This window comes from Lithobates pipiens, unplaced genomic scaffold (genome assembly GCF_037356315.1).
Source record: "Lithobates pipiens isolate NorthernLeopardFrog02 unplaced genomic scaffold, aLitPip1_a1.2 Scaffold_16, whole genome shotgun sequence".
Classification (NCBI taxonomy): Eukaryota; Metazoa; Chordata; class Amphibia; order Anura; family Ranidae; genus Lithobates; species Lithobates pipiens.
The window spans coordinates 588,075,268-588,102,487 of NW_027507748.1; the positions used below are offsets into that span (position 1 = coordinate 588,075,268).

The window sequence follows — 27,220 nt, forward strand, 5'->3', positions numbered from 1 at the left end:
AGGGGGACACTGTAGGTGGGTGCTGGACACTGTGGGTGGAGGACACAGGGGGGCACTGTGGGTGGGTGGAGGACACAGTGGGACACTGTGGGTGGGTGGAGGACACAGGGGGGACACGGTGAGTGGGTGGAGGACATGGTGGGTGGGTGGAAGACACTGTAGGAGGGACACTGAGGGTGGATGGAGGACACTGTGGGGGGAGAGGAAACAGAAGGACTGGGAGACTATCATGGGGCCTCCTGCGGTCCTATTGGGGCCCAGGCCCCCTACACCTGTACTGTCTTCCGCCCGCTACCTGCCCCTGCCCCCGTGATGGCGGCCATGGTACCTCCATTCCAGCAAAAACAACAGCGCCTCTCCTGATGCCTGAATACCTCTCAAAGTGCACTGCTCCCGCTGGCCCCTTCTCTCTTTTCGTCCATCTCAGGTAATGTCTTGTACAAGCACCTGGGGTGGATGGGAGAGAATGAGCAGCTGGCAAGGAGCAGCACGCTATGAGAGGTATTAACTATCACGGCCATGTCCTGAATCCTAGATGCATCATGTTTTGCGGATGCAGAGGCTCTCACGGGCCCCCTAGCGGCATGGCCCCTTGGTCCCTGGTGCCAACCAATGATCTCCCTGCAAGTGAGGGGGAGCCTTCTACATTGTCAAGAGGTACTAGAGCCAGGCCAAGTAGATGAGATGCAAGTAAGCTTCTGGAGGAGGAGGGAATGAGGGCTTTGGAGGAAGATGTGTGCAGAGGTGGGAGATGGGGGAAAGTGGTGCAAAGGTCAGAGCTGAAGAGGGGTGGAAGTGAGGTGGCGACAGCCTGTGAGCCGAACCCTGCACACTGTGCATAGTACACCCCTAAACCCTGTAATCTGAATGTAGCACACTCCTCAACCATGCATTCTGTGCACAGCACACCCCTAAACTCTGCACTCTGTATGTAGCACACCCATGAACTCTGCACTCTGTGCATAAGGCACCCCTGAAACTGCACTCTCTACATAGCAAACCCCTGAACCCTGCAATTGGTATGTGGCGTACCCTTGAACTCTCCACTATGTACATAGTGAAACTGCACTCTTTCCTGGGGTGCCAACCCCTGGATCCGCACCAGGCAACATATGCCTTCCAGACTCTATAGTAGATGATCCTGGAAGCTGGCTTCCTGGCATTAATCAAGGTAGATATGACTGAAGGAGATAACCCACAACCCCTTAGGATGTGGGTCTCAATAGCCAGACCGTCAAATTTAGCGTCTGTAAGGTAGGATGGAATACCGGACCCTGCAAAAGAAGGTACGGCCGTGATGGCAGAGTCCAGGGAACACCTACTGCCATCCTTATGATCTCGGCGAACCAAGGCCTTCTGGGCCACACCGGGGCCATGAGAATCGCCTCCCTTTGTTCCTGCCTGATCCTGCGAAGAAGACGTGGAAGTAGCAGAACTGGAGGAAATGCACAGATCAGAGAAAACTGATCCCATGGGAAGACTAATGCGTCTGTTCCGCAAGCTAGCGAATCCCTTGTCCTTGACACAAAGTTGTCGACTTTGTTGTTGAATCTGGATGCGAACAGGCCCATGTCCGGAGTATCCCATCTCTGACATATTGCAAGAAAGATGTCGGGGTGAAGAGACCACTCTCCTGGAAACAGTTGTTGGCAGCTCAAGTAGTCCGCCTGCCAATTCTCTATCACGGGAATGAACACTGCCGATAGGCAAGGAACATTATGTTCTGCCCAAGACAAAACATGATTCCCCTCTCTCTGGGCTGCATGACTCCTTGTGCCCTCCTGGTGATTGATGTAAGCCATAGCCATGGCGTTGTCGGACTGAATCCTGACAGGACAGCCCTTCAGTCTGGCCGTCCAGGCTCTTAAAGTCAGATGGATTGCCCGAATTTCCAAAATATTGATAGGCAAGGTCCTTTCCAACCTGGACCACCTTCCCTGGACAGAATTCTCCTCCAGGACCGCTCCCCATCCTGAAAGACTGGCATCTGTGGTTACTACCTTCTAGGTGGAAGGCAGAAATGTCCTTCCCTTTTGAAGGTTGCTGGATATCAGCCACCAATTCAGGCTCTGACTTACTTCGGGAGCAAGCTGAATCGGAAAATCTAAGGCCTGAACCTTTTTGTTCTAGGCTCACAGGATTGCGCTATGTACCAATCTTGAATGGAACTGTGCGTAAGGGACGGCCTTGAAGGAGGCCACCATCTTCCCTAATAATCTCATGCACAACCGAATTGAAGGCTTTTTCTTTGCCTTGATGAGATGAATTTGTTCTACAATGGAACTGATTCTCTTTGGATGTAGAAATACCTTTTCCTGCCTGGTATCTATGATTAGTCCCAGGTACTGTACTCTCCTTGATGGCCTCAAGGACGACTTTTCTAGGTTGAGAACCCAGCCTAGAGATTCCAGGTAGTTTACCGTTGTCACCAGACGTGGTTTAACATGGAAACCGAATGATCTACTAAGAGTAGGTTGTCCAAATAGGCTAGGACCATTATGCCCTGATCCTTTAATCTGGCTAAAGCAGGAGCCAGAATCTTTGAGAATACTCGAGGAGCTGTGGCTAGACCGGATGGCAGAGCCACAAACTGAAAGTGACGGTTTTCTACTTCGAAGAGTAGAAACCTCTGGTGAGCCGGAAATATTTGCACATGAAGATAGGCATCCTTGATATCGATTGAAGCCAAAAATTCTCCTTCTTGGAGGATGGCTACTACAGACCGAATTGATTCCATGCGGAAGGATCGGATGCACAAGTGCTAATTTAGATCTCAGATCTAAAATAGGTCTTACTTCCCCATTTGGTTTTGGGACCATGAAGAGGTTTGAATAAAAACCTGTGCCCCGTTGCTCTAAGGGAACCTCTGATATGACTGCCTTGGCTAGCAGATGGTCCAGTGCTAGAAGTAGAGCCTTCTTTTCTGGGTCCTTGGGAACCCCTGACCTTAGAAACCGAGGAGACGGCAAAACTCGGAACTCTAGTTTGTAACCTAGAGACATCGCAGAAGCCACCCATTTGTCATGAAATTGCTCCTGCCAGATCTTTGAAAATTGCAGGAGCCTTCCCCCCAACCGAGCGAGCAGGGGCGCCCCTTCATAAGGAGGCTTTAGTACTCTGCTTGGTGGGCTTCTTTTCCCAAGATCTTTTCTGACCCTGGTGCTGTCCCTGGGGTTTCCCCCTTGAATCTGCTTAGAAGCTGATGTCCCTAAAACAGAAGAAGAGGCCCGCTTAAATGAGAAATGTCTAAATCTCTTCTTTACTGGCAAAATAGAGCTTTTGCCATTGGAAATCTTTTGTAAATATTTATCCAAATCTTCTCCGAATAGCTGTTCACCATGAAAAGGGAAATTGGCTAGGAGCTTCTTATTACACGATGCTTCGGCTGACCAACTCTTAAGCCAAAGAACTCTGCGAGAATACACTAGTCCCAACATCAGACGAGAAATCTGAATGGACGCATCTCTCATAGCATCTACTGTAAAACACAGTGCATCTGCTAAATCAGAGTACTGCTGAAACTGTTCAACAGGTAAAAATGTAAGCATCTCCTCAAATTGCTCCTTAATGGCCTGGGAATACACCCATTGCAGCCAGAACTGGCTGCACTGCTGAACCTGCTAAAGCCATCTGGTTCTTAGAAAGGTGCTCCAGCTTCTTATCCGAGTCCTTCAACATGAGTGCATTAGAAACTGGACATGTGAGATTCTTATTTACGGAGGTAATCGCAGCATCAACTGCTGGAATCCCCCATTTCTTATAGAAATCCTCTTCCATAGGATACAGTTTGGCAAACCTCTTAGGAGGATAAAACTGCTTATCCGAATGCTCCCACTCTGCGTACATAAGCTTTCTTTGCCACACATGGATAGGAAAGGCATCTTCAGCCGGAGGAGGTTTTAATGATCCTAACTTAGAAATGGGATCATCAGAAGCCTGCTCTGCAGGTAGCAAAAAGGTTGACCGAACCAACCCAGTGAGAGCGTGCGCAAGCAAGCTCTTTTGCAGTGATACTCCTTCCATGTTAGGATCCTCAGAAGAGGATAAGCCAGTATCTTCCATATCTCTAGGAAAATCTGCCTGATCCCTGGCATCCTGAACCTCCAGAGGAGGATCTGGAGCACTTGAAGGTGATCTACTTTAACCCCTCTCTGAAAGGATAAAATTGCATCAAAGCTTTTTCTCTAAGCCAGCAATGGTAGAGGACAACACTTCACATGTGACATACTCAGGGGCTAAAGCTTCTTGAGTGACTGCAATAACAGCTTCCCCCGACGGCTCAATCTGACCGGCTGCAACACTCTCAAAAGAGGAAGACATTATTTTGGACAGGGTCTTAGTTTGTTGTGACCCCCTAGAACCCTTAGAGGAGTTCCTGGCCCCGTTGCCACTCATAGCTTACAGTACAAAGCAGAGGCACTACGAGCAAAAGAATGCAACACTTGCTAGGCTATAGTACAGTACAATAACTGCTATTAGTCCTAGCTATACAGTACAATGTTGTCAACAAAAGGAAAAAGCCTGTGTCACCAAACTGACCAGCAACCACTCTACTCTGTCCCTCCACCGCCAGACTGCAGCTCTGCCTGTGTAGCTTAAAATACTTCCTCCACGTGTGGCCGGCGTGTGACGCAGTTTAACCCTGCCCCCCGCACGAAAACGCCCCCTTCCCCTTTCAACTAGGGAAATGTTTGGGTGCCGGCAACATGGCAGCCAGCGGCAGGGGGGGGTAAAACGGCCGCGTTTTGCCCCAAAAACAAAACCTTTTTATTTATTTATTTTATTTTTTATTTTTCTAAGAAAAAAGAGGCAGTGGGCTGGCACACAAAGGAACAAAAAACACCACTCTGGGGGCCCAGGAAGTGATCAGACCCCTCTTCATACCTGAGGGCCTGAGCTGGCTTGAACGGAGAGAGAGCTTCTGCTGTTTCCAGCATCAGAATGGTGACTGCTCACTACAGCCTCCAGTGGTAACACATAGACATGACAACATAATACATGGGAGGAGAGATTCCTTGCAGAAAATCTCCCCTACCTTTCCTAACCGCAGGGCTTTATCAGAGATAAAAAACCCAATCTTCGCACCTTCACGGTAGGCTCCGAGAACTTGAAAGGAAACCTTCAGGAACAAGGGTACACTCAGGTAATCCCGCAATCCTGGACCTGCGAGAAGACCCTGCCAGTAAACTTTTATTGGCCTTACTACCAAAAAGTACTGGATCCCAGGGCCCAGCTTAAAAGCATTCGCAAGCAAAACCTTATGTCTTCGGATGACGAGGCCCGGGTACCGTTCATTTAGTCCATTACGGAGACATCAGAATGGATCCAGTCAGGATGGCTGGCTCGCATCAAAGGATTACTGCCCGTGGAGCTCAGTACACACATCCTTACCAGCAACCACTCTGCTCTGTCCCTCCACCGCCAGACTGCAGCTCTGCCTGTGTAGCTTAAAATACTTCCTCAACGTGTGGCCGGCGTGTGACGCAGTTTAGCCATGCCCCCCGCGCGAAAACACCCCCCCTTCCCCTTTCAACTAGGGAAATGTATGAGTTCCGGCAACATGGTGGACAGCGGCAGGGGGGGTAAAACGGCCGCGTTTTGCCCCAAAAACAAAACCTTATTTTATTTTTTTATTTTTTATTTTTCTAAGAAAAAAGAGGCAGTGGGCTGGCATACAAAGGAACAAAAAACACCACTCTGGGGGCCCAGGAAGTGATCAGACCCCCCTTCATACCTGAGGGCCTGAGCTGGCTTGAACGGAGAGGAGAGAGAGAGCTTCTGCTGTTTCCAGCGTCAGAATGGTGACTGCTCACTACAGCCTCCAGTGGTAACACATAGACATGACAACATAATACATGGAAGGAGAGATTCCTTGCAGAAAATCTCCCCTACCTTTCCTAACCGCAGGGCTTTATCAGAGATAAAAAAACCAATCTTCGCCCTTCACGGTAGGCTCCGAGACCTTGAAAGGAAACCTTCAGGAACAAGGGTACACTCAGGTAATCCCGCAATCCTGGACCTGTGAGAAGACCCTGCCAGTAAACTTTTATTGGCCTTACTACCAAAAAGTACTGGATCCCAGGGCCCAGCTTAAAAGCATTTGCAAGCAAAACCTCGTGTCTTCGGATGACGAGGCCCGGCTACCGTTCATTTAGTCCATTACAGAGACATCAGAATGGATCCAGTCAGGATGGCTGGCTTGTATCAAAGGATTTCTGCCCCGTGGAGCTCAGTACACACATCCTTACACGTGCCAAACACCGGTTAGACACTGGCGAAAAAACTGAGGACTCCCAGTAGTGGGAGGAGTTATATGGGGAAGTTCACGCCTTAAGGGGCGTGCCAGTGTCCAGCACCTGCTAAGCCGATATAACCCACGTAGTAAGTACTACGGTTCTGTGTCCCCTGATGTAAGAAAAGAAATAGGACGCCTATTTACCCAGAGGAGTCTGGTGAGTGTGACCCCCAGGGGGAGTGTGCAACACGCGGTGGATTGTATCTTGGTGACAGGTGCACTTTCTGTCTATTCCTTGGAGTCTACACTCAGAACCATTTTCTCAGTTTGAACTGTCTGATTATTTCACTCCCCATTTATTAACTGCTGTTTTAGTAGTACTGTTTTCAGCATTTAGACTGGGAATATTTTAACTAAGGTTTGACATTTTCTATGGTTTTTTTAAACGGCTGCTAGCTATTGTCATTTCAAATATTTTTGTATATTTTTAAAGATCTTATTACAGTTTTTCTGCTCCTGATGTTTTGCAGGACTTAACTGGCGCTGAGTTGGTGTTATATTTAGGTGTTCTATACACCTGTATTTGTTGAATTACTATTTTATTTATTGACAGGTGCTTTGATTAGCATTCAAAGAACTTCAAAAAGTTGAGTATAAACAAGCCCTTAATGTGTCTTTTCATGTTAATAGAGTTGTGTTAGGTTCACTCCGTTATTAATAAGTCAGATTTACTTTTGCACCATCCTTTTGAATTGCACTGTAATACATTCCTCTCAGTCCTCCATGAACAGCAGCATTAGTCAAGGCCTTAATACTGTATGTCCTCTGTGGAAAGTGTTACTCAAGTAAGTACAACACTAAAGGAGACCTTCCACAGCTCTCATTTGTCAAAGACTATTCCAGGTGGCATTTAGTTTTAGCACCCATATGACAATCACTACTATTTACAGAACTCACCTGTTCTAGGGTGACAATGAAACCTGAAGCTGGTGGCAGCTGATAATGTTTTACCACATAGACGGGGAAAATACAAAGGACACATGTATGACCCACAAGTAGGAGTATTCCTACAAAGGCAGACAACATGATTTTGTGATTAGATTTGGGATACAAAGACCCCCAAAAGACTAGTGCTTTATAAGGCACTAACAGTGTATATGTAAACAGACAGATCCAGGACCAAGCAACTGTGCCAGGTTGTCCAAAGGTAAAAATGAGAAGGTTGGGGTCAACCACCCTAGAGAGAGAGAGAGAGAGAGAGAGCAGAAGCTGTAATTACTGGAATCAGTTACATTTCAGTTGTAATATATTGTATACATATACTGTAGCTAAACTCTCACAGTTTTTGTGCTAAATTTATAATAAAAAAACACTGAATCCTTATAAAAAAAAAGTAATATAGACCCCCTCCCGGAACATAGGTCACTTCTGACCAGTGGATCCTGTCTCAGTATAGGTAGGACCATAGAATCCAAGGGAAATGTGGAAACTAAAACCTGGCACTGGAGCAGCAGTTCTAAAGAGTAGAACTGACTCAGGCTGGCAAAGAGATAAGAGGTAGAGAATAGTGATGGACGAACTTCCGACGGGACGTTTCGCGAACGCGAAACGCGAACGGACACAAACGTTCGCGAAAACGACCGTTCGCCGCGGGCTCCATTGACTTCAATGGGAGGCGAATTTCGCAAACCTTTAGGTCGAATTTGCGGCCACGGGGTAATTATTAGGGGGTAGCACGTAGTCCCACCACCTGGACAATAGCATAATACATGTATGAGGTGAATTTGGGATCGATAACTACAAGCATTTTTTTTTTATTTGGGAAATTGTTCTGACAATTCAGGACTATGGAGCTAATGAAGGCAATGGAGGAGAGGGAAGGTCAGGGACCAGGGTAGGCAAACAAGAGGGTGCAGGAGATACAGAGCACTGACAGCAGCACCGTAATACAGAGCACTGACATCAGCACCGTGACATACAGCGCTGACAGCAGCTCCGTGACATACAGCGCTGACAGCAGCTCCGTGACATACAGCGCTGACAGCAGCTCCGTGACATACAGCGCTGACAGCAGCTCCGTGACATACAGCGCTGACAGCAGCTCCGTGACATACAGCGCTGACAGCAGCACCGTGACATACAGCGCTGACAGCAGCTCCGTGACATACAGCGCTGACAGCAGCTCCGTGACATACAGCGCTGACAGCAGCTCCGTGACATACAGCGCTGACAGCAGCTCCGTGACATACAGCGCTGACAGCAGCTCCGTGACATACAGCGCTGACAGCAGCACCGTGACATACAGCGCTGACAGCAGCTCCGTGACATACAGCGCTGACAGCAGCTCCGTGACATACAGCACTGACAGCAGCTCCGTGACATACAGCGCTGACAGCAGCTCCGTGACATACAGCGCTGACAGCAGCACCGTGACATACAGCGCTGACAGCAGCTCCGTGACATACAGCGCTGACAGCAGCTCCGTGACATACAGCGCTGACAGCAGCTCCGTGACATACAGCACTGACAGCAGCTCCGTGACATACAGCGCTGACAGCAGCTCCGTGACATACAGCGCTGACAGCAGCACCGTGACATACAGCGCTGACAGCAGCTCCGTGACATACAGCGCTGACAGCAGCTCCGTGACATACAGCGCTGACAGCAGCTCCGTGACATACAGCGCTGACAGCAGCTCCGTGACATACAGCGCTGACAGCAGCTCCGTGACATACAGCGCTGACAGCAGCTCCGTGACATACAGCGCTGACAGCAGCACCGTAAGCAGCCCCAGGAGGAAGTCAGCACAGCACAGGGATGGTGTGATCCCCTCATAATAAGAACCCCCAGGAGGAAGTCAGAACAGCACAGGGATGGTGGGAGCCCCTCATAATAAGAACACCCAGGAGGAAGTCAGCACAGCACAGGGATGGTGGGAACCCCTCATAATAAGCAGCCCCAGTAGAAATATGACACCGCTCAACCTCTTCAAAGAGGAGGGTAGGGGCATATAGTACGGTGTGCTTTTTTGGGTCAGGGAAGTGAGCCAAATGAATTAAGAAGGTCTGTGTGCTTGATTCCAAAAATTGTTTATAGACATATACATGGTCTACTGATCACATGTGTTGAATTCCTCCGAGATCCATGCCTCATTCATTTTTAGAAATGTGAGGTAGTTAACACTGTGGTGAGCTAGGCGAGTACGCTTATCGGTCACAATCCCCCCTGCTGCGCTGAACGTCCTTTCGGACAGGACACTGGATGAGGGGCAAGCCAACAGTTCGATTGCAAATTGGGCAAGCTCTGGCCAGAGGTCAAGCCTGCCCACCCAGTAGTCTAGGGGTTCATCACTCCTCAGAGCGTCCACATCGGCCGTTAACCCAATGTAGTCGGACACCTGACGGTCTAGGCGTTCCCTGATGCTGGATCCGGATGACACCTGTCGATGGGTCGGCTGAAAGAATGACCTCATATCCGAAGTCACCAACACATCTTCAAACCGGCCTCTTCTTGCAGGCGCTGTTGGATTGGTACCCGCAAATCCTTCTCTGGGAGTGGGAATTGCTCCTCTGCCAGCGCACGCAAAAGCAGAATGCAGCATTTCTCGAAGCAAGGCCTGGAAGTGCTGCATTCTGACAGCCCTCTGCGACGGCGGTAACATTTCCGCCATTTTGTGTTTGTACCGGGGGTCTAAGTACGTTGCCACCCAGTACTGGTCCTTGACCCTCATGCTTTTTATACGGGGGTCCCTATTAAAACACTGGAGCATGAAGGCCCCCATTTGCACTAAAGTGGAAGCGGTGTGGTGGCCTGGCTCCTGCTCATCATCCAGGATAATGTCGTCCTCTTCATTCTCCTCTCCCCATCCTCGCACAACAGGGATCCCAGAAAGGTTTAAAGCATGCTCTTCTTGCTCCTGCTCATCCGCCCCGGCACCATCCTCCTCTGACTCCTCATCAGACTCCTGTTGTTGACTTGTCTCAGATAGAGTAGCCCCCCCTGGGAATTCATCCAGCATTGCGACTTCCTCATCTTCCCGCTCCTGCTCCTCCACAGCCTGATCAATGACACGACGCAATGCACGCTCCAGAAAGAAGGCATAAGGTACCATGTCACTGATGGCGCCATGGCTGCGACTGACCAGTTTGGTGATCTCCTCAAATGGCCGCAGAAGTCTGCATGTGTCGCGCATGAGCAGCCACTGGCGCGGTGAAAAAAAACCCAGCTCCCCAGAACCGTTTCTTTCGCAGAGTTCATACAGGTAGACGTTAACTGCACGTTTCTGCTGGAGCAGCCTATCAAGCATATAGAAGGTTGAGTTCCATCGCGTCGGGCAATCGCAAATAAGACGTCTGACCGGCAGATGGTGTCGCCGCTGAATGTCAGCAAGGCGAGCCATGGCCGTGTAAGATCTTCTGAAATGGGCCGAGATTTTCCTTGCCTGCCGCAAGATGTCCTGGACCCCAGGGTATTTGACAAGGAATCGCTGCACGACCAAGTTTAAGACGTGTGCCATGCACGGCACGTGCGTGATTTTGCCCTGTTTCAATGCGCTAAGCAGATTGGCACCGTTGTCACACACCACTTTACCAACTGTCAAATTGAGCGGTGTTAGCCACTCATCTGCCTGTGAACGCAAAGCTGAAAGGAGTGCCGGGCCAGTGTGGCTCTTTGCTTCCAGGCACAACAGACGCAGCACGGCATGGCAACGTCTCACCTGGCATGTGGAATAGGTTCTGGGGAGCTTGGGCGGTGCAGTGGAAGAGACGCTAGCAGCGGAAAAGGAGGAGGCAGCTGAGGAGGAGAGGGAGGAGGATGGAGTAGGAGGAGGAGAAGAAGAGTCAGGCCTGCATGCAATCCGTGGCGGTAAAACCAAATCTACACGGGTGCCACGGGTTACATGCTTGACGGCCGTCAGAAGGTTCACCCAGTGGGCAGTAAAACTGATATACCTTCCCTGCCCGTGTTTGCTAGACCACGTGTCTGTGGTCAGATGTATCTTGGCACCGACACTGTGTGCCAGAGATACATTCACTTGCCGCTGAACATGGCCATATAGCTCTGGGATGCCCTTCTCTGAGAAATACTTCCTTCCTGGGACCTTCCATTGTGGTGTTCCAATGGCCACAAATTTGCGAAAGGCCTCCGAGTCCACCAGTTTATATGGCAGTAGTTGGCGGGCTATGAGTTCTGACAAGCCAGCCGCCAACCGTTGGGCAAGAGGGTTATCCGGCGTCATCATTTTTTTACGCTCAAACATTAGGCCCACGGAAGCCTGCCTTTTTGCAGAAAAATGTGAGCTTGGCGTGATGGAAGGTGGAGTGGAGGACAATTGTGAGGAGAGAGGAGAAGGAGAAGTAGAAGACGAGGCTGGACGGTGAGAGCCTGCAGTGTGGCTTTGTGTGTTCCGTTGCTCCCACTGGGCTCGGTGATGGCTGCTCATGTGCCTTCTTAAGGCGGTCGTCCCTAGGTGAGTATTGGGCTTACCGCGACTAACGCGTTGACTGCAAAGATTGCAGATGGCAACGCTATTGTCAGCAGCGGACACGTTAAAAAAAGCCCACACTGCGGAGCCATGTGCCGGTGTCCTGGGAGCGCCAGATGTGACCGTACATGGTCGATGACTCGCTCCTGATACATTTGCAGTCTGCTTTGTCCCTGCTGTGCAATGTAAGTCATTGCTGCTTCTCCTCCCTATCTGCTGGTCCATATCTCCCTCTGAACTCCCCTCCTCTTCCTCTCTTGTGGGCACCCACGTGACATCACTAGACACGTCATCATCAACGTCACCTTCCCCACCGCTATAAGTAGAGTAGGCAGCAACACCGGGGACCAACCTCCTCCTTGGGCTGATCTGGGTACTGGCGTCAGACTGCTGAGTAGCGCTTGTTGCTACCTCCTCTTCCTGATCCAATACCAAGAGTGGCTGCGCATCAGAAATGTCCTCTTGATATGGATCGGAAAATAATTCCAGTGACTCAAGCGGAAGGTATGTGGTGGTGGTGGTGGTGGTCGTGTTGTTGGTGGTAGTGTCTTTGGGGGTGCACATAGCAGAGAGTGAAGAAGAGGGTGCAGATCGAGAGGATGAGGAGGGTGCAGAAGAGTAAGGCTGAGCGAGCCACTCAACCAAGTCTGGTGCATCCTTTAAAGTAATTGAACGCACCTTCTGCAACTTCCCACTTTGGCTCAAGCCTGTTGCTCCTGCCCTACCCCTACCACCCCTGCGGAAGGGCCTGCCTCTTCCTCTGCATGTCATTTTTTAAATGACCCTGTGACAAAACTCTTAGTCCCTATACCGCTGAAGGACTGCTGCAGTATAGGTGAGCGGTCAGCAGTGGTGCACGTCAACCCTATCTATTGTGGACCTATAGCGGTCCTTACAGAACAGCAGACTGTACCGCACTCAAGCCTATGTACCGTAGCACCCTATACCAAGTTACCAGTCCTTATAAGAACTTTTGTGGACCAAGCAGGTTGTGTATTAGTGTTTAGCAGACTGTACGTCAGTCCCTATACCGCTGAAGGACTGCTGCAGTATAGGGCAGCGGTCAGCAGTGGTGCACGTCAACCCTATCTATTGTGGACCGATAGCGGTCCTTACAGAACAGCAGACTGTACCGCACTCAAGCCTATGTACCGTAGCACCCTATACCAAGTTACCAGTCCTTATAAGAACTTTTGTGGACCAAGCAGGTTGTGTATTAGTGTTTAGCAGACTGTACGTCAGTCCCTATACCGCTGAAGGACTGCTGCAGTATAGGGCAGCGGTCAGCAGTGGTGCACGTCAACCCTATCTATTGTGGACCGATAGCGGTCCTTACAGAACAGCAGACTGTACCGCACTCAAGCCTATGTACCGTAGCACCCTATACCAAGTTACCAGTCCTTATAAGAACTTTTGTGGAACAAGCAGGTTGTGTGTTAGTGATTAGCAGACTGTACGTCAGTCCCTATACCGCTGAAGGACTGCTGCAGTATAGGTGAGCGGTCAGCAGTGGTGCACGTCAACCCTATCTATTGTGGACCGATAGCGGTCCTTACAGAACAGCAGACTGTACCGCACTCAAGCCTATGTACCGTAGCACCCTATACCAAGTTACCAGTCCTTATAAGAACTTTTGTGGACCAAGCAGGTTGTGTATTAGTGTTTAGCAGACTGTACGTCAGTCCCTATACCGCTGAAGGACTGCTGCAGTATAGGGCAGCGGTCAGCAGTGGTGCACGTCAACCCTATCTATTGTGGACCGATAGCGGTCCTTACAGAACAGCAGACTGTACCGCACTCAAGCCTATGTACCGTAGCACCCTATACCAAGTTACCAGTCCTTATAAGAACTTTTGTGGACCAAGCAGGTTGTGTGTTAGTGTTTAGCAGACTGTACGTCAGTCCCTATACCGCTGAAGGACTGCTGCAGTATAGGGCAGCGGTCAGCAGTGGTGCACGTCAACCCTATCTATTGTGGACCGATAGCGGTCCTTACAGAACAGCAGACTGTACCGCACTCAAGCCTATGTACCGTAGCACCCTATACCAAGTTACCAGTCCTTATAAGAACTTTTGTGGAACAAGCAGGTTGTGTGTTAGTGATTAGCAGACTGTACGTCAGTCCCTATACCGCTGAAGGACTGCTGCAGTATAGGTGAGCGGTCAGCAGTGGTGCACGTCAACCCTATCTATTGTGGACCGATAGCGGTCCTTACAGAACAGCAGACTGTACCGCACTCAAGCCTATGTACCGTAGCACCCTATACCAAGTTACCAGTCCTTATAAGAACTTTTGTGGACCAAGCAGGTTGTGTATTAGTGTTTAGCAGACTGTACGTCAGTCCCTATACCGCTGAAGGACTGCTGCAGTATAGGGCAGCGGTCAGCAGTGGTGCACGTCAACCCTATCTATTGTGGACCGATAGCGGTCCTTACAGAACAGCAGACTGTACCGCACTCAAGCCTATGTACCGTAGCACCCTATACCAAGTTACCAGTCCTTATAAGAACTTTTGTGGACCAAGCAGGTTGTGTATTAGTGTTTAGCAGACTGTACGTCAGTCCCTATACCGCTGAAGGACTGCTGCAGTATAGGGCAGCGGTCAGCAGTGGTGCACGTCAACCCTATCTATTGTGGACCGATAGCGGTCCTTACAGAACAGCAGACTGTACCGCACTCAAGCCTATGTACCGTAGCACCCTATACCAAGTTACCAGTCCTTATAAGAACTTTTGTGGAACAAGCAGGTTGTGTGTTAGTGATTAGCAGACTGTACGTCAGTCCCTATACCGCTGAAGGACTGCTGCAGTATAGGGCAGCGGTCAGCAGTGGTGCACGTCAACCCTATCTATTGTGGACCGATAGCGGTCCTTACAGAACAGCAGACTGTACCGCACTCAAGCCTATGTACCGTAGCACCCTATACCAAGTTACCAGTCCTTATAAGAACTTTTGTGGAACAAGTGAGTTGTGAATGTTTAGCAGACTGCAGCAGAAGGGCAGCAGTCAAGTATAATATCCTTTCTATATTTGGAAGAAAGAATATTATACATGTACAAGCCTATTACTGTACCACTGATACCAGTCCTGAAAAGAACCTTTGTGGAACTAATAATAACAGCAAGTCTTTAAAATTACCCTCACTGCCTGACAACACTGCTTCCTTCCTGTCCCTATACAAATTGGCAAAAAAAGAGAACGATTAGTGGTTACTGGAACAGCTCTTTTGTGGACCTTGATAGTAACAGCTAATGATGATGATGATGATGATGATGATGAAAGACTAATCTGGCTGTCCCTGTAGCATACACCGTCCTTTCCCTTTCTCTAAACTAACAAAAGACACTCAGGCTGCTGCAAGAATCAGCAGCACAGCAAACCTATCAACACCTAACACCTATACCAGTCCTGAAAAGAACTTTTGTGTACCAAATAGCTAGTGGTTTATCTCTCCCTACTCCACACAGGAACCTGTCCCTATCTTAACAGAAGAAAGAATGTAAAATGGCCACCGGATCGGGTGTATTTATAGGTTAGGGGGAATGTACAAGTGTCCATGTGCTGTCATGTCTCAATTGGCTGTCCTGTATCACATGATAAACGTGTCACCAAAGGTTAAAGTTCTTGTATACATTAAACACGTAAGTCCGCCGCGGCGAACGACGGAAAAAGGCGTTCGAACGTGCGGACCGCGAATGTCGGAAATTCGCCGCGAAACGACCGCCGGGCGAACCGTTCGGCCATCACTAGTAGAGAAGGCATTTCTAAGTGCAGTATTTAGACAGTTTATTTGGTTGACACATTAAAAAACACTTAGAAGATGTAAATGTATAGCAGGCTCATCTGACAATAGGAGGAGAACCTGCCGTCTGGGGGACACAGTGAAACAAGGTAGGCTCTCCTAATCAGCTCACTGTATCTCTCCCATCACTGCTGGCAAGGTGACTCGGAGCCACAGGGGCAGGAACCTGGTCTCAGATTGTGATTGTCAGGTGGGCCCGCTATACATCTACATCTCATGTTTTTTAATGCGTCCGCCAAATAAACTGTCTAAATACTGCACTTAGAAGCGCCTTCTCTACCTCTTTTTCCTAATATAGACCCTGTAATAATTACACAGTCATAGTCAAGAAACAACATAATTTTGTATGAAATGTCTTTATCATCATAAAACATATAAATTAAGTTACAGACTGGAAAGACAGATATGCAAACATTACTATGCTTTAGAGCAATGGTCAGCAACCTGTTGTTTCGTGATCTACCAGTAGATCACGGACAGGTGACTAATAGATCGCAGTCCGGGCTTCTGACCCACCATCCCAGAGCATCAAACAGAGTGCAATGTGTTACCGGCCTCAAAATGGGAATTAAGAGAGCCGATGATTGTAGACGCGATGAGATAAGGTGATCAGCTTGGCGTGGACTGCAAAGAATCACACAAGCAGCATGAGATATGACCACTGACTTTATGGCTGGAAGTAGTTTTTAATTTTTACATAACAATACATCTTTTACATTTTTATAGTCACATGTTTATAACCATTAACAATATATATAATACAGATTTTAACTAAAGTATTCTAAAACGTAGTTACAACAATGAACATTACTAAATTTAATAACATATATATCCCTGTTATTCAGTGTTATAGATAATTATCTTTATCTCTCTGGTACACTTTAAGTGTGCAATAATCATACTAGCAATGCATTGCTTTAATACAAATATTTTCATGGTAGTACTCTTTTTTAACCACTAGATGGTGCACATTGCATGTCTGTATGATGCAATACATAAGCTTTACATACAATAGGTTTTTTTCTCTATATTAAATAACAGAAAACATGTGCTTCTATAAATCTATGCAATTTACAATAAATCAGGTTTAAATATACCTATTTAGAAAGGTTTAGTGTTTATCATAGACATTTGTTTTGACTAATGCAGTATTTTCATGTTCTTATGCACTTTTCACTTGTTTCTGACACATGCTGTTCTAAACTTCTAATTACAGCAAAACTATAGCATAAAATCTGCTGAGACTTTTTCTGCATCTGCTCAAGATGTTTAGGAATCTTTCTATCACAGGTTAATACAGATTAGGAACAATTTAGAGTACATACCTGCAAAGAATCACACAAACAGCATGAGATATGACCACTGACTTTATGGCTGGAAGTAGTTTAATTTCCAGTCACATGGTGTGTGGCCTTATATAGACTCTGTTTGTGTACCTTCTCTGCCATCTACTGGTTATTAATAGAATAGAAGGGCCATGTTTAGAAATATAAAAAAAAAATGAATATGTACTTTGCTTTGGGGTGTCTGTTTTGTGACCATATAAACCCCAGTCCGTCACAAATGCAGAGAGAGTACTTGTAAAGTTGGATGTGTAGTAGGGGGCAAAATCCCTTATAATCTGTAGTGCTGGCTCCTGTCCCATGCGGAGTGATACCAATTGCATTCTCCACCTCTTATCCTGGCTAGCGGTCTTCAGTGTGGTGCCAGTAGTAGGAAAGATGTGATCTTCAGGTCAGTGTGACGCAATACACTGGGCATAATAGTATAGGGCTGCTTTCACACTGATGCGTTGCAATTTACAGAGTGTACCTGCAGCTTTCCTGCTGGTTTGCCAAATACTTCTATTATATCCTGCAGGTTTGGTGCACTTTCTGAATGTCTCCCAAATCTCCTGAATGCAGGAGTTTTGGTGTACTTTCAGAAAGTCCACCACATCTGCAGGATATAATAGAAGTCTATGGCAAAATGCAGCTAACCCTGGAAAGTCACAAATGCACTGTGCTGTACCCACGGTGCATGAAAACTGCACCACATTAGTGTGAAAGCAGCCTTATAGGGGGCTCAGAACAGTAAGTGTTAATTTACATTTTGGGGTTTTACAAAACCCCATAGTGAAGATGTGTTTTTACCACACCTTCCCCAACTGGACCCCCTTTAATTGCAGTGGCTAGGGGTGTGCACATGTTACAGCCGCAGCAGGAGTTACACGCCTTGTCATGGTTGGTGGGTGTAGGACCTGCCAAGCATGAACCATTCAAGTGAACGAGGCCACTCTGCAAGTGCCTGGCAACCTTGTGCAGTACAGCAAACAAGGGTTTAAAGCAGGCAGCATTGTATTGCTTTCTCACCACTTGCTTTAACCCCTTTGACCTTGCAGAAGCATGCAGTTGTGGCTCGCTTACAGAGTGGCCCCATTTACTTGAATGGGTCATGATTGGCAGGCGGTAGAACCCACCAAAGGCAACAGGGGGCTTAATTCCTGCTGCGGTGTGTACACACCTTTGACTGCTGCCTCAGCAGCTAAAGGGAATAGTGATTGGGGGCGGTAAACTCAACTGCAAAGTTTTACCACCCCCCACATTTACCTGTGAACGAGCCCTAAAGGTGCTGCTGCGGAATGCAAGGATTCATTCACAAGTGCAGCAGGCACTGCTGCTCCTCTGAAAAGCAATCAGAGTGTGTTTGGCATTTGGTGAGGAGGCGATATGTTGCCTCCTCACCACCTGATTTAAAACTATGATTGCCGTGAAATGTACACAATTGCGACACAGAAGCATGGCAATTAGAGGTATAAAACAGGTGTGAGGAGGTGACACTGGACAACACAGTTCCCAGTGATCTTTGACTTCTTCCATGTTGTTCAGGTAGATCTCCATCTCTTTAAAGTATTACTAAAGGCAAACTTTTTTCTTTTTTAGTTTAGGATAGAATGGAGAGGGATCAGAACGCTTGAGAAAATAGCGAGAGAGAAAATATTTCAATGGGGACGCTAGTTCTGGTGACATGGCGGTCCCCAAGGTATTCCCTTAATTTTCAGGGGTTTCCTCTCACTTCCTGGTTGGTTTTGGGACAGAAAGTGAAGGGAAATCTCCACAATGGGACACAGATGGTGAAAAAAAAATCTGACAGGGGTTATAACCCCCCTTGCTCACTCTAAAATGAAAAAAAGTTTTGCCTATAGTTCTACTTTGAAGTTGCCTACCCCTGCTTTAGGGCAATCACAATCCAGTAATCTCAGAGGACAGAGGAAGCTGAAGAACCTTCAGAAGTACAGGGCCAGTTTCACATACAATAATCCCATCTTCTGAAAAATCACAGGAAAATTTAAAATGATGGAGATATTAGACATTTGAGGATTTCACTAACCTCCCTTGATCAATGATATCCACAGCTGCTTTACTAATTATAAAAACACAGAAGGCAGCCACAAATATGTTGTAAATGATCTGGAAATGTCCCACATCCTTCAAGTCACTAGAGAAAAAGGAAAGAAGATGCAACACAGTTAATGGATTTACTAGACATACTGTAGCGGACTGTACTAATGCCACATTCTCTGGACTAAATAAACAGGTGAATGGAGCACATAGGAATAACCGAAAAATACGAGAATTAAGTTTCAAAGGGGACAAACCATAGGTGTGCACACAGGGTGTGCCAGCTGTGCCTGGGCACACCCTAATCCCCCCGTGTGCATGAGCATTATTGCTCTGTGTGGCAATCGAAAAATGGTAAAGATTTCTCTCTTACCGGCTCTGCCATAAGAGAAGTAGTGTTTACACACTTCTCTTTCACTGTGCCAGTAGGGAGATAAATGTGTAGACACACACGTGTAGACACACACATGTGTTTGTGTTTTGCACATGCTAATGTAATAGGCTGCACACACCTATGGGACCAACCATGGATTAACTAGTATATGATTTAAACCATCTACTACATATAAATGTGTACTGATCTGCAATTATTATTCACAAATCTACAATACAAAGCAATGCAATTTCTACATCTTTACCAAGAATTCATATATTCAAGGTTTCCATAAGTCTGGTCTCACATCTATGTGGCTGTGCTTGATGCGTTTTTAAGGAGCATTTTGCAGTGCATTTTTAAACCCGCATTTTGTATGTATTGTTGCATGCATTTTATGTTTTTGTTTTTTTTCTCTTAAAATGCACTGTAAACACACAGTATATAGCTGGTTGCTAAGCAGGGGGCTGGAAAGCTAGCCACCATGGCCTTAACAACTGATGTCAGCAAAAAAATAAAAATCGCAAAAAAAAGGCAAGGGGTTCCCCCACAGGTCTATACCAGGCCTTTCGGATCTAATATGGATTCAGAGAGGAGCCCCCACGCCAAAATTGTAAAAAAAAGGGCAAGAGCCACCTCCCAACAACCCTGGCCGGTGGTTGTCGGGGGCTGTGGGCTGGGGGGCTTATCGGAATCTGGAAGCCCCCATTAACAAGGGGGCCTACCAGATTCTGCCTCTCCCCCCCATGTAAATGGGTATCGGGTACATCGTACCACTACCCATTCACCAAAAAAACTGTGAAATGTTAACTAACTACAAGAGCCAGTTTTTGACAAGTCCTTTATTAAATAAGAATGTCCCCAAATTTGGACAGAAAGAAAGAGAATTTTGATCAGGGATACTTTGAATGAGGCCAATCACTATATATAGTAGGCACATAAGATATAAAGCAGTATTGTTTGTATGAGTTTATTATATAATATAATAGTTTATTATATAATATCTGACAAAAAAGAGGAGTTTTTGGACTTTAAATGATAGATGTATACCAAAAAACAGTCCTTGCAAAGAGCATTTTACTATACCTTGAGAGATCATATACAGCATACTCAATGACAAAAAGTGTATACACAAAATCACATAAAAGCAAGGTATGCTAAAAACCACATATACATATTGACGCCATGGTACTTTGGCATATCATAGGGTGAAGACAAGTCCTACACAACATAGGCCACTTGAAGGGCTGGATGGTATTTAAAAATCTTGAGTGTAAAAGACATAAAATAATCTCCTCCCGGGGTCATCATCTCCCGATTTCGTCTTCTTCTTCCACGCCGCCACCCCTTGCGAATTGTCACTTGCCACATTACCTGTCACCAGATGCATATTGTCACTTGCCACGTCGCTTGTCACACGTTGCGGATTGGCACTTGCCACGTCACCTGTCATACATTGCGGATTGTCACGTGCCTGCTACAATTGTCTCTTGCTGTGTCACTCTCCTGCTAAGGTGGTCTCTTGCTGTATCCCAGAGTCAGGCAGCAGATTACCAGTCAGGCAGCAGAGAGATGATGTAATTTCTCTGCTGCCCGTGGCTGCTTGCACAGTGAGGGCAGAACTGCAGGGATGCAGGGAGGGTGCCGGGCGGTGAGAGATGATGTCATCTCTTTGCTCCCCCGCCCGCTAGCTCCCTGATTGGCCAACCGCCCGCTCACCAACCGAGCCGCCCAGCTTCTCCCCTGCTTTCTCACCCGCCCACTGGACCGCCCGCTCGCTCAACCGCGGAGCCACCAGCCTGCGGAGCCGCCCACCCACTCACTCACCTGCATTCACGGGGGGGGGGCAATAGCCCCCCTGGATCCACCCCTGCTGTATACAATCTATTTTGCACTGCCAATCAGATCGACACTGCGCAGTGCACCTGCCCCCAGCTCAAGGGAGATAATGCAGTGAGCAGATCCAGTGCTGCAGATAAAATACAGTGGATTACTCGGGCCCCCATGTCCTGCACACTAAGGTTCACTAGGTTGCATACCCAGCACCCCCCCCCCCCCCCCGCACATGCTATGGTCTTCTCCTGTCGTGGGGGAGAAGCTGTCCCCACCGGGAGAAGACAGTAATTATTGCTAGTGGCTATAGCAGCAACTAGCAATAATCATAGGTAAAACCCAGCATGCTGGTTGTACCCAAGTTGATCGATCGATCATTCAACCTGCCCACACAAGTTTCAAATCACGGCCGGTTCCTGCTGAGATTCGAACCGTGTATGGCCTGCCTAATTGTTAATAAAGTGTGAGCTGAGTTTAGCTTCAATTTGTTACTGTATTTAAATCTGATAGCACATCTAACACTCCCCTACCCCCAGACTGATAAAGGTGCTGTCCAAATGTGCCCCCATGTTCATTTTTCTAGAGTGGGGGCACGCTAATACTGGAGGTGTTACTCTTCAGATCACCACATGAAAACTATTTTTTATTATTTTTTTTAATAAAAAAAGGAAACAAATGTACCCACCACATGTGATGATTGGTAAGCTGCAATATATAAAATTTTGGGTTTTGGAATTAATACCACTTTAATTTTGCACATGTAAGGATCTGCTGCTCTCTACTGTCTGTAAGTGGCTGTGCTGCTTAACCGCTTGACATCCGAAAGGTTTTACCCTCTTAATGACCAGGACATTTTTTTCTATCCAGTACTGTGGTACTTTAACTGGCAATTGCTCTGTCAAGCAACAATGTGTGCAAATTAATTGTATATAATTTTTTTCCACAGAAAAGAGAGCATTCTTTTCGTGGTATTTGATCACCACTGGGTTTTTTTATTTTTTGCTATATAAACAAGCAAATAATTATTTTTTTTCATACTGTCATCAGAGTAGTTCATACTGTCACTGTACTACTTTGAGTGGGTGATCAGGGATTTTTTTTTACTTTGTTATTATAACATAGATGATGATCAGTGTTATTAGCAATGGTTTTAACTGTCATGAATGGCGGTCATTCATGACAGCTTGCTTACCATTTTGATGCTATGATTGGCTACCGTTAATCACATGGTGCAGGGTGCCAGGTACCATGTGATAGCTGTGGGCCGATCACAGCATCACAATAGTAAGTAAGCTGTCATCAATGGAAGCTATTATTGACAGTTTTGCTTACATGTGATTGCTATGATTGATCAAAATGATCACAAGATACCCCTGCTGTTTACAATGTCTGGGTACCAAGTACTATGATCTGCTGTGTCCACCAGACTCAGCATCCATAGGATTGTGCCGCTGTCCCCTCCAGGGGGTGTACCAGCATGCATGTGCTGAGCAATGTACCAGTACCTCGCTCAGCCTTGCTGTGCCGCCGCCCACCAGCTAGCAGTAAATGTATGGTTATCGGGCAGCAAGTGGTTAATGCTCACAGAGTTACTTATGCACACTTCCTGTCTTTGGGTTGTTAAATTAAAAACCCCAGAAGGAGGATGTGGAGGGATGTGGAGGGAGAGAGAGAAAGTCTTGTCCATGAAAAAGAACGTTTGCTAGCCAAGACTAGAAACATTGATGCTAGGCAAGTGTTCCTATATTCATTAGTTTAGTATTGTTGCCTATAGCTTCTGGGTTTATATATGTATTTATTTAAAGATTGATGACAGAAGTATATGTCTCCTTGTTGCAAGGGTCCTATTTAATATTAATTAGACCCTGTGCAAACATTTTCTTGCCCCCCCCCCCACCATTCTGAGACATAAAAAAAAAAATAACCAGTAGATTCAAAATCTGTTTGCTGCAGCAGATCATGCAGCGATTGCAATTGGTTGCCAGAGGTTACAGCCCATCATTACCGCTCACTGACTGGTTGCTAGAGGTTACAACACATAATCTCTGCTTACTGATTGGTTTCTAGAGGTTACTGCACACACTACAGGAGATGGTCAGAGACTGTAGACATACTACAGGAGATGGTCTGAGACTGCGCACACACTACAAGAGATGTTCGGAGACTGCGTACCCCACGCCATTCTGAGACATTCAAAGAAATAGCCAGTAGACTCAAAATCCGTTTGCTGCAGCAGATCATAATTGGTTGCCAGAGGTTACATAGTTAGTAAGGTTGAATAAAGACACCAGTCCATTCAGTTCAACCTGAGTGAGTGTGGGTGTGTGTCTACAACTGTCCCTAACCCTGTACATTGCACACTCACATCAGTCCCTACCCTCAATCCAAGGTCCCCATTCATATACTAGGGCCAATTTTGGACAGAAGTCAATTAATCTACCAGCATGTCTTTGGAGTTTGGGAGGAAACTGGAGTACCCAGAGGAAACCCACGCAGGCACAGGGAGAACATGCAAACTCCAGGCAGGTAGTGTTGTGGTTGGGATTTGAACCAGTGACCCTTTTGACTGCTAGGTGAGAGTGCTATCCACTACACCATTGTGCCACCCTTACAGGTTACAACACACAGTACAGGAGATGGTCAGAGACTGCGCACACACTACAGGAGACGATCAAAGACTGCACAGACACTACAGGAGATGGTCAGAGACTGCACAGACACTACAGGAGATGGTCAGAGACTGCGCACTCACTACAGGATATGATCAGAGACTGCGCACATACTACAGGAGATGGTCAGAGACTGCAGACATAGTACAGGAGATGATCAGATACTGCACACACACTATAGGAGATGATAAGAGACTGCAGACATACAACAGGAGATGATCAGAGACTGCAGACATACAACAGGAAATGATCATAGACTGCAGACATACAACAGGAGATGATCAGAGACTGCAGACATACTACAGGAGATGATCAGAGACTGCAGACATACTATAGGAGACGATCAGAGACTGCGCACACATTACAGGAGATGGTCAGAGACTGCAGACATACTATAGGAGACGATCAGAGACTGCGCACACATTACAGGAGATGGTCAGAGACTGCGCACTTACTACAGGAGATAACCAGAGACCTTTCAGCAATGCACAGCTTAACAACAGCTCAGGGTTTAGGATAGCAGTTAGGCAGTCTATGGGGGGAAGCACATACCTGGCCAGCCAGGCTCATCATGCACTTTCAGAAGTCCAGGGGCCAGGGCTCCCACTTAGATCTCAGCTCCTACTACAGCCGATCCCTCCCGAACATACATTCTACATGGGATGGGGTCAGAGTGCCAGTGGAGCTCCCGTCCCTTCTCTGCTAGGTCAGGAATACAGTGCTGCCTCCCGTGTCCCCGGAGCACTCTGCAGTGCCATCACCGGGGCCCCAATTTTCGGGTAGCATGGACTCGTGGTGCTACTGCTTTTTGGACCCCACAGAAAGGACAGGGCCAGGGGCAGCTTCTTCATTTGCAAAGATGGCCCTGCTTGTTATCTCACATGCACTATACCAGATGGCTAAATCTGTGATACGGTGTACATGTGTATTGGTCACCTTGTTGTATATTACAATGTAGTACAGTAAGTGAACCTTTCCTGCTATTTAAGTTAACCCTGTCCCTTCTGGTCTGGGATCCTATAGCTAGTTTTAGCTTAGTAGCTAAGCTTAACCAGCATAGATTAGAGCTACTGTAAATTAGGCATTCAATGGCCACTTCTGTAGTTCGAAGTCTGGTTGCAGATTAGAAACTAGGGACTAAGACATAGAATAGATAGGTGACTGAATTCCAGTGCCACACCACAGTTTCAGTTGTTGAGAATCTGCATTCCAGGCTGGTTGTGCAATAGTTGGAGCATCTCCACATCACCGTTGATCTAGTCTTTAGGTCCCTGACACAAAGACGGACACCACATCATGATCATCCTTAGGCGCCCCTGCAACAGAGTTTTGCTGCAACATTCATCTGGAGCAGTGGCAGTGCATCCATTAGGGGCGCTTGGATGCTGCCCCCTCTCTCCAGCCACTCCCTCTGTGTACTATAGATAGATTCATGCATTGCATGAATCTATCCATGGCCGCTGTAGCCACCCCCGTTCCGGCATCTGGCCAGTTTTCGGGCGCTGGGTGCCTAAATTACAGCAGTGGGGGGGGGGGGTGTTTTTGAAGCACCTGTTTAGAGCTATAGGCTCTAATAGGCATCAAAAAAGGTGCACTGCGAGCGCAAATCATTGATGGAGTACTGTTGGCTGCATATGATGGGCACATATGATTCGGACAGTTGGCTGCATATGACGGGCACAGTTGGCTTCATATGATGGGAACAGTTGGCTGCATATGATGGGCACAGGTGTCTCCTTTTGCTGGGCACAGAGTCTGCATATGATGGGCACAGTTGGCTGCATATGATGGGCACAGTGGCTGAAATTGATGTTTTTGTTTCAGTATTTTTCATTCCCCCCCCCCCCAAAAAAAAAAATGTTTTTGAGCACCAGCCACCACTGATCTGGAGGTATCTATAATTATAGCCACAATTCCACCAGCACTATTGTTGGGCCCTATGCTGATTAATACCTGTTGTACATTGAATGTATAGTTTGTACTATTAATCTTTTCTTAGACCCCTTTCACACCACACCGCTGATAGCGTCGGCGGTAAAACGCCGCTATTTTTAGAGGCGTTTTACCGCCGGATTTGCGGCGCATTTCCGCCGCTAGCGGGTCACTTTTACCCCCCGCTAGCGGCCGCGAAAGGCATAAAACCGCTGGCAATATGCCGCAATAGCGGCGTTTTGCCGGCGGCATTACAGCGCTGCCCCATTGATTTCAATGGGGAGCAGCGGTGGAGGAGCGGTAAACACACCGCTCCTTCACTGCTCCAAAGAAGCTGCTGGCAGGACTTTTTTTGACGTCCTGCCAGCGCACCGCTGTAGTGTGAAAGCCCTCTGGGCTTTCACACTACAAACAATGGTGCAGCTTCTTTAGGGCGGATTGCAGGCGCTATTTCTAACGCTATAGCGCCTGCAAAACGCCCTGGTGTGAAAGGAGTGTTATATAAAGCTTGTATTATTTCTAATATTTCTATACTAGAGTGCATTTACAGTATATACTTATGGTTAATGTTATATGTTAGTTGCAGTAGATCCTCTTCTCCAAATTACTTTGATTAGGTTAATGGTTAATTTCCCAGGAAGGGAATCCCCTCTGTACACAGAGGCCCTGTCCTGGGTGGGGGCACTGCCAATTATTATCAGTCCCACACTTCCACTTAGCAAAGGTTTTGGTTCTCTTATTTACCTGCAGGTTTAGCGCAATATCCTGTTTGGGGAAGGCCATTTCTCATAATCCCTCCAAAAGAGGGGTACACTGACTTAATTACATCTGTGAAACTGATTTAGTAATTACTACAGCTATTCCCTTTTGCAAAAGTCTTCAAAAAAGGACCTGCTGATGGATCTCAAGAATACTATTTCTTTTCCATACTGCTTTACAGAGAAGATTAAACCCTTCAAACAAGTATCTGTTCCCAAAGGAGTTCACACTCACTATGTTAGGCACTGTACATGTTGGCTTCAGATTGAGAAAGAATACAGCAGACAGCAAGCTGTAACAAGGCATTTTCAAAACTTTTAGCCAAGCTGTAAGTAGCATTCTTGAAGCCTTTAAAACACCCTTCAGTTCCACTATGGATATGTTAGACTTAGATCTTATTGCGAGTGGCTGTACACATAGCCATCTTTAAGGCAGGGCAAAAGGGGCAGCTGCCCTGGGTCCTGTCATTGTTGTGGGGCCCAAAGCAGCTGCCTCATACTTGCCAACTATCCCAGTTTAAATTCCCTCATCCCTTGAGGGTTTAGTCCCGTGCTGTGTCCTGATATCTCAGTGTGACGTTCTGTTATTAATGCTGCCCAGCTCTGCCCTATTGTTGTGTACATATGACTCACATGCAGACCCTGTGTTTACATGTAAATAACCGGCATTGATACGTAAATAGCAGCTGCATTCATATGTAAATAGAGGCAGTATTTATATGTCATGCCCCCTGAGGTCATATCCACCATCA

The 27,220-nt window shown here is 47.1% G+C and overlaps 1 protein-coding gene across 4 annotated transcripts in view; it reads right to left on the minus strand.

The window, feature by feature from the left end:
- LOC143983794 (sterol O-acyltransferase 2-like) overlaps window positions 1-27,220 on the minus strand; it is a 306,186-nt gene that overhangs the window by 116,375 nt on the left and 162,591 nt on the right. For all 4 annotated transcript variants that reach the window (XM_077483882.1, XM_077483883.1, XM_077483885.1 and 1 more), the window contains exons 5-6: window positions 18,893-19,000; window positions 7,193-7,472 (exon numbers count right to left, since the gene is read on the minus strand). In XM_077483882.1, the coding sequence (XP_077340008.1) occupies window positions 7,193-7,472; window positions 18,893-19,000 (388 nt within the window). The remainder of the gene's footprint in view (window positions 1-7,192; window positions 7,473-18,892; window positions 19,001-27,220) is intronic.